This window comes from Melanotaenia boesemani, chromosome 2 (genome assembly GCF_017639745.1).
Source record: "Melanotaenia boesemani isolate fMelBoe1 chromosome 2, fMelBoe1.pri, whole genome shotgun sequence".
Lineage (NCBI taxonomy): Eukaryota > Metazoa > Chordata > Actinopteri > Atheriniformes > Melanotaeniidae > Melanotaenia > Melanotaenia boesemani.
The window spans coordinates 3,596,702-3,604,954 of NC_055683.1; the positions used below are offsets into that span (position 1 = coordinate 3,596,702).

The 8,253-nt window shown below is 42.9% G+C and overlaps 2 protein-coding genes across 2 annotated transcripts in view; both read right to left on the reverse strand.

Moving 5' to 3' along the window:
* The window catches only part of LOC121630379 (endoplasmic reticulum membrane sensor NFE2L1-like), a 12,420-nt gene extending 9,055 nt beyond the window's left edge, over positions 1-3,365 (reverse strand). Inside the window, exon 1 of the mRNA XM_041970654.1 lies at positions 3,297-3,365. The gene's annotated coding sequence lies outside the window, so the exon portion shown is untranslated. The remainder of the gene's footprint in view (positions 1-3,296) is intronic.
* On the reverse strand, positions 2,827-7,576 carry praf2 (PRA1 domain family, member 2). Its single transcript, XM_041971091.1, has 3 exons — positions 7,367-7,576; positions 4,563-4,780; positions 2,827-3,531 (listed from the first exon to the last, which is right to left on the reverse strand). Exons 1-3 carry the CDS (start codon positions 7,543-7,545, stop codon positions 3,392-3,394), a joined length of 537 nt encoding a protein of 178 aa, XP_041827025.1. The 5' UTR covers positions 7,546-7,576; the 3' UTR covers positions 2,827-3,391.
* Positions 7,577-8,253: the final 677 nt, after the last annotated feature.

The window sequence follows — 8,253 nt, forward strand, 5'->3', positions numbered from 1 at the left end:
TCTCTCAACGGTCTCTTTCCCAACAAAGAATAAAGTGCAAAACAAACATTTTAGAATATCTGAACTAAAATCACAATAAATAAATAAAGTCTTCAGACATTTCAGGGAATTTAGGGGGGCTTTGTGGTTTTTGTTCCATCCCCTGACATTTTCTCTTAAACGTCTTCTTTTTCTTCATCTTACATCCTCCTCTGCCTCCTCTCTTGTAACCAGCTTCCTTCTTTCCTTTTAACTGAAATAGTGTTGATGGGAGATGTGGTGACAGCAGCTCCAGGACGAGGAACTGATCTGACTCATTCATCACCTGCTGAACAGGACGGGAAGTTCTCATTAAACCACCAATATGACGTTTTACCTGCAGGATGGTGGGAAGCTGCTTCTTTAATTAAAAAAAATAATCCACATATGCTTATTTCATGTGCTGCACTACCTCTCTTTCCAAAGACGGGTATTTAGAGTTAGTGATCTAAGTACCAAAACTTCCAGTTAATCCCAAAATAAACATTTATCTTCCCGTCTGCTTATTAAACCTGCAGCTGTTCTGTGGTGATGTTGAAACGTGTGTGTATGTTTCCAGTAGTGATGCGCGGGTCGGGTTTTTTTCCGACCCGCGGGTCCCGCTCTTTTAAAAAAAATTGGACCGCACCAACCCGCCCCGCACCTCCGCTTCTATTTTTTTAACCCGCCCCGCCCCGCCCCGCCCCATTAAAACACATGTTATGATATTGACGAATGCTTTTATTTAGTCTGAGAAAGGTGCATATGGTCTCCTAAATTGGCACTGGAACCTGGCAACACAAAATGTATTTTCTTTTGAACGTTAAGTCTATAAACATAAATAGGCAAACAAAAAAAGTGTTTTAAAGCGTTTAAGTGTTATAAAGCCAATGCTGCTGCTGTTGTCTGCACTGATTACCTCATTGAACCTGTGCCAAACCTGTGATTTAGCCATTTGACCCTCTTTCTTCTTTTTAAGGACGTAAACTCCCGAACGAATGTTATTCAACACTTCTTCTTCCATCTTTTGTTGCTTGTCTGCTTGGCGCTTTCTGCACGTAGCCTGCGTAGCCTACTACGCGCCTACGTGGACATTACGTTATAAAACGTGACCTGTGTTTAAATAACTGATAAATATTTTGTCTTACATATTATAGTAACAAAATGTAGACACTGATTAAGGTCTTTATTTTCAGTTTGACAAAAAATAAAATTAATAGATAGAACTAGATATTTCAGAATAGTAAACCACACCAACCCGCCCCGCAGTGAAGCGAAAATTCTTTGACCCGCCCCAACCCGACCCGCGGGTAACCCGCGGGACCCGCGGGTTAGGAGGCGGCCCGCGCATCACTAGTTTCCAGTGTGTCTACGTGGTCTTGGTCTTTGTCTCATCCACTCCACGTCCGCTTCATCGGGTCAGGTGAATGGGTCAGATCATTACACACGTTTTCAAACAGGTTCAATAAAATAATTATTATGAGTTTTAAAATGTTCCTTTTTTAGCTTGGTAAATGGTCAATGATTCTTGGGCATTTTTTAGTTTGTTAGCGTTGGCTTTTACTATCTGGATAGTAACACACAGCAGTACAGCAAGTCTTTTATTCAGAAGAAGCTGTAATTAATCAGTCTGGATAAAAAGCCATCATGATGCTGGAGACAGAAAATTCTAACATTTATTCAAAGAGAAGGCAACGATGAACGGGCAGAAACCATCTGTCAGACACACGTCTTCGTCTTCTGAGAACTTAAACATTCATGAAGTTACTGGAACGTAAACAGAGTTCTTCATCACTGAGGAAGAGTCAGACAGCTGTAACAAGTTCAGGACCCACAACGTCACCGTACGCCGACGAGACGGACCAACATACAGATGATAACTGAATTGGCACAAACACGTAAGCAGCTCAAGTATTTAACAAAATAATGATAAAAAGTGGATCTGTTTCATTTCACAGACAGATCCAGAGGCGTGTTAGAGTCCTAATCCAGATCCTAGACCAGCTTTCAACGGGGCGTCAGCTTCAGACAAAACCACGTCCCCAGAAACAGGAAGCTGGACCACAAAGAAACAACTTTACTGGAAAACCTTCAATCCGACGGATAAAAAAAAGTTTGTCCTCAGATGATCTTAAAAAACATTTTCTACTGAAGACGAGCAGTTCTTCATCACCCACACAGTAGCAGGAAAAGTCAGGAAACGCTGACTTCTGGATAATGTCTGGAATTCTGACTGATTACAGTGTCCTGGATTAGAACTGGAATTTTTATTCTGTTTAAAATGCCCTGAGACGGCATGAATGAACTGGAATGAACCGGAACAGCATCAAATTGAAATAAACTGAACTCAGCTTAACTGAACTGAATCGAACTGCTGAAATGAACTGAAATCAAGCAAACTGAATTTAAACAGCTTGAATTAAATTAAAACAGAAAAAAAAATAGAAAAGAGTTAAATAGAGCTGAACTGATTTCAACTCGAATTCAAGTGAACTTCATTTAAACAAACTGAATCAAATTTAACTGAATAGAAGTGAACGGCATCGTGGTTTTAAACTGAGGATTGTGACGGTTGAGGTCCTCCCACGTCCACATCCAGGTCGGCCTCTAAGGTTGTAGGCACAGTGGTGCTCTGTGCTAAAGACGGGATTCTAATGTACTACCATGTTCTTCACTTCTGTTCTTGTTCATGTTAGCATGCTAACACTGCTAGTATAAAATAACCAGGTCAAAATGAACTATTAGCACTGAGTCACTGAAGCTAACAGCGTTAGCTTGAAACTGTCTAAGGAACAAACTTCAGTTAAGTCACTTTCCTCCTCGACATGCAACTAAATCCTGGACTTCATTTTTTCCGGTCTGCAGCAGACGGACACCCACCGTTGTCGCCCTAAAATCCTGGACTTTCCAGGACATACTGTTGAATACAGTTATTCTAAATTCTGCCTCAACAACCATTTCTTATAGACACACTGGACAAAACTTCATTTTTATTCCACCATGATAAACATGGAGAAGTGGATTAAATGATGAATTACGTTTGGTCACATGATCAGAGGAACGACCGTCCAGAACTCTGGTTCTGTCCAGTCTGCAGGGGAAGGTAGGTGGTCTACTGGTTCCTATCACTGGTGGGATTGGAACTGAGACAACCAGAAGACCTCGTGTCAGAACACAACATATAAACAAAGATAAACAGTAATGATCATGAATGACACCCCCCCCCCTCCGTACTTAAAGTGCAGATTTGTCTAAAACAGTTTAGAAATTACTCCAAACATGTTTGTAGATGAATGTACATTTCATCTGTCACTGTAACCTCCATCTTCCTTCTCATCACACTCCTCTCTTCCTGTTTTTAGCCAACCCTTGCCCTTCCTCCTCCTCATTGCCTCTAAGATCCAGCCTCCTGTTCCTGTCCCAGGGCCTCCAGCAGCAGTCCCATGGGTGTCCTCTTCAGACCGATGCTCTCCAGTTTGTTCTCCAGCTTGTTCTTCAGGTTGCGCAGCCTCGTGGACGCGTGGATCAGAACCACTGGAAGAGACAGAGGAAGGAGCTTTGGTTTGGGTGGAGACCAGGAAAAAGTTTTTCATTGATGTCAGATCAATGATGGAGAAGACCTATAAAACCAGATTAATCTGAAGCATGTTTATGAGTCTCCTTCAGCCATCTTTATTTTCAGATTCCCCCCGCCAGGGTTGCGTTATTTACACAGTAATTAGCTGGTGTTCGGTGGAGTTTTTCTTTGTTGTAACAATACTTCTTGGTAATAAATCTGTTGGAAAGTCTGTTTATTTCTCTTTTAAATGGAGACGCATGTGGTGGATGTAGTGGAAGATTCTCGTCCTGGATCTGCAGCAACTGTGTGATATCATGTCAATATAGAGCGAAATCTGAGGAATGTTTCCAACAGCCAGGGCTCTAAATGAACACCTACCAACCCAAATAAAAGCTTCCAGCCACTTCGGCAGGTGATAAATTAGTGATGCATCTTTGAGTGTCTGTAACTGTTTAGTCACTGGTTAGTAACTGGTTAGTGAGTTAGTTTGATCCTTGCTAGAACGCTGAGAGAACGTTGTTGTCGATAGAAACAATGTCAAGAAATGTGATTAAATGCATGCACTTATAATCTGGATCATTTTCTCCCAGAAAAGAAAAGTAGACGAGTGGAAATTCTGAAGCTGTTTAAGAATCTACACGCTACACTAGCTGATGATCCGAAATGATCATTTAGAGCCCTGCAAACACCTTGTTGAACCATGACACCAAGAATTAAAGCAGTTCTACAGGAAAAAGAGGTTCAACCCTGTACTGGAGGGTGGTCCTGATGAAAACCTTTTTAACCAGTAACACTGATTGAGGGGACTTTTACAGACAGTTAAAGATGGTGGATCTGCAAACACTTCCACTCTGTATTGTGATGTTTTCCAACAATGGAACTTGTGAGGGAACATTTTGATTAGAGAGTTACAAAAGTAAAAACCTTTAAGGTGGAACCATGTTCTTTGCTGAGCAAATAGCATGCTGCTAATGTACAGGTGTGTGTGTGTGAGCCCCTGTCTTACTTAGTATAGGAAATGCTATCCCAAACAGAAACACAGCCACTCCTCCCAACACTGACACGAAGAAATAACTGGCCACAAGAATGGCCAGCACAGACATCGATGGATGGTTTCTACGGAAACGACGAATGGGAGCTCGATTCTCAGCGGCCCAGACAAAGCCCAGGAAAAACAAGGTGACCACTGTCGCCCCAACGAACAGCTGGACGGGCTGGAAGTACCTGAGAGGAGGAAAACATCCAGATAATTCCGCTCAGTATCACTGTGTGTGTGCAGCATGGTTCGTAAACACTGTAAGTTAATTTGCGTTTAACTGCGGGTATTTGCACGTTATGTTCAAATGCACACACAAATATCAAGAAATTACACATAAAATAAATTTACAAATGCAGAAATTACAAAAATGCACAAACATTAACATGTTTTACCTCCAAGCTCACAAATCCCATGCTTTCCTGTTCAAAACCAATCCGGCACAGACTGTGTGCAGGATGGGTGGATGATGGATGGATGGATTGATGGATGGATGGATGACGCCACCCAAACATCACAGCGTTATGATGGCAGTAACACAACCTTTATTCCAGTTACATAAACAGCCGTCACTACAGAAGTCACTAATATTAATATGAGCTTTAGATTAAAAGCAAACAACTAAACATTTCAGCCAAAGTCTGATCTTTCGTAAAACTTCTGATCAATTACAGGAAGGCTGTTCTCAGTCAGAATGTGACTGTTGTGCTATCCATCCATCCATCCATCCATCCATCAATCCATCAATGCTGAAAAGTACATGGAGGTTTTAGAGCAACATCTGCTCCCATCCAGACAATGTCTCTTTCAGGGAAGACCTTGCAGACTTCAGCAAGACGATGCTGAACCACATCCTGCATCCATCACAGCAGCATGGCTTCACAGGAGAAGAGTCCGGCTGCTGAACTGGCCTGCCTGCAGTCCAGACCTTCCACCAATACACAACATCTGGAGCATCATGGACCAAGGTCCAGGACTGTAGAGCAGCTAGAATCCTGCATCAGACCAGAATGGGACAACATTCCTCTCCTAAAACTCCAGCAACTGGTCTCCTCACTTCCCAGACGTTTCCAGACATGTTAGAAGAAGAGAGGATGCTACACCATGCTGAACACCACCCTGGAACTACTTTTTACACCGTGCCGAACATCACCCTGGAACTACTTTTTACACCATGCAACACCACCCTGGAACTACTTTTTACACCATACTGAACATCACCCTGGAACTACTTTTTACACCATGCAACACCACCCTGGAACTACTTTTTACACCATGCTGAACATCACCCTGGAACTACTTTCTTTTTACACCGTGCTGAACATCACCCTGGAACTACTTTTTACACCGTGCTGAACATCACCCTGGAACTACTTTTTACACCGTGCTGAACATCACCCCGGAACTACTTTTTACACTGTGCCGAACATCACCCTGGAACTAGTTTTTACACCATGCAACACCACCTAGGAACTACTTTTTACACCATACTGAACATCACCCTGGAACTACTTTTTACACCGTGCCGAACATCACCCTGGAACTACTTTTTACACCATGCAACACCACCCTGGAACTACTTTTTACACCATGCTGAACATCACCCTGGAACTACTTTTTACACCATGCAACACCACCCTGGAACTACTTTTTACACCATGCTGAACATCACCCTGGAACTACTTTTTACACCATGCAACACCACCCTGGAACTACTTTTTACACCATGCTGAACATCACCCTGGAACTACTTTTTACACCGTGCTGAACATCACCCTGGAACTACTTTCTTTTTACACCGTACTGAACATCACCCTGGAACTACTTTTTACACCGTGCCGAACATCACCCTGGAACTACTTTTTACACCGTGCCGAACATCACCCTGGAACTACTTTTTACACCGTGCCAAACATCACCCTGGAACTACTTTTTACACCGTGCCGAACATCACCCTGGAACTAATTTTTACACCGTGCCGAACATCACCCTGGAACTAATTTTTACACCGTGCCGAACATCACCCTGGAACTAATTTTTACACCGTGCTGAACATCACCCTGGAACTACTTTTTACACCGTGCGGAACATCAACCTGGAACTACTTTTTACACCATGCCGAACATCACCCTGGAACTACTTTTTACACCATGCCGAACATCACCCTGGAACTAATTTTTACACCATGCCGAACATCACCCTGGAACTACTTTTTACACCGTGCTGAACATGGTAAAATTTCTCAGTTTCACCAGGTGATGTGTTGTTGAAGTTCTACTGGGGATAAAAGATGGATGATGGGATTCTGGTTTATTTACATTTTACACAGAGACCTGAGTTTGTAGGAGTTGTAGAACAGACACTGAACTGAAGGTGATGTCACCAAATACTGACATTAATGACAACAAGAACAGGAAGGAAGAGTAAATATAACTTTAATAAATTCCAGACGGGAGGAAATCCCGTTAATGTGACGTCATGTCTCAGGATTTTTCTACCGGATACTGATCAGAACTGGAAGTGAAGGCAGAACCAGATTCAAACATGTCAAATGGATCTGATCTTCAGATCTGACTTCTATCAGCCTCCACCTTGACAGCAACAGTACCAATCTGGATGATGAGGATGATGATGACGGGGCGGCTCGTTTTGACCGCTGCAGTAAGCGGCAGTTACTGAGGTTTGCGCAAAGACGCACAAATTGTGCGCTGAGCGCAGCCTGCGGGGATGATGTGAGGAGAGCAGGATCACTAGGTCTGGAGAGGAGAACTCACCCCACGATGAGCAGAAAGGCCAGCGCAGACAGGAAGTAGTTGCTCTGGTAGTACAGCAGGTTGTTGATCATGCGGTTGTTCCAGCGGTCCAGGTCCCGCAGGTCCGGCACGGAGAACCGGGCCGAACTCAAGAGAAAGTCGTCCCAACTCCGGAGGGGAGGCGGCTGCACGCCTGCCATCTCAACGACAAATAAAGCTAATTTCCCACAATGCAACGCAGGGGAGGAGGAAAAAAAAGGCGCGTGCCCGATAATCGAGAACGCGCATCTCCGGACTGAGATTGAAAAACTAAACGACTAAAGACAGACAAAACAGAGAAAAATAAACAAATAAATAAAACTATGAATAAAATTAAAATAAATGAGGAAATATTTTTTTTTTTATTCATATTGATGATCTCTGCAGGCAGCTGAAGGCTGCTCAGACTGGGTGGGTTGTGGAAGTTGATGATCTCTGTTGTTCAGTCAGGGTGGCCTCCAGCAGCTCCTCCTTGCTCTGCGTACAGAGTAAACATGATAAAATGCTTGTCACAATGCTGCTATGATCTGTAAAGAGGAAAAATGTCTAAAAAGCCTGATTTTAAGTTATTTGAGAAGGATCTGAGTATCTGAGGGTAAATATGTGGGACATTTTATTACAGAACAAATGACTGATGATGAGACAAAGCTGTAGGATGTTTGCAAAACACAGATGGAGTGAAGATGTCTTTGTTTAGGACACTGTTGTAGGTGAATTACAGAAAGGCTGATCTGCTTAGACTTAAACTAACTCATAATGATGCCAGGAGTTTATAGTCAGTGAAGCTGAGACCGTGGCGTGTAGGGGCCGGTTGAGGCTGGGCTCAGTACTGTATTTAAGAAACTGAATGTTTACGTTTATTTATTGCC

Coding starts and splice junctions, on each gene's coding strand:
- praf2 (XM_041971091.1), bottom strand. CDS start 7,545: ATGGCAGGCGTGCAGCCGCCTCCCCTCCGGAGTTGGGACGACTTTCTC. Junction 4,781..7,366: donor GCCTTTCTGCTCATCGTGGG/GTGAGTTCTCCT, acceptor TCCTCCTCTCAG/GTACTTCCAGCCCGTCCAGC. Junction 3,532..4,562: donor GATAGCATTTCCTATACTAA/GTAAGACAGGGG, acceptor TGTCTCTTCCAG/TGGTTCTGATCCACGCGTCC.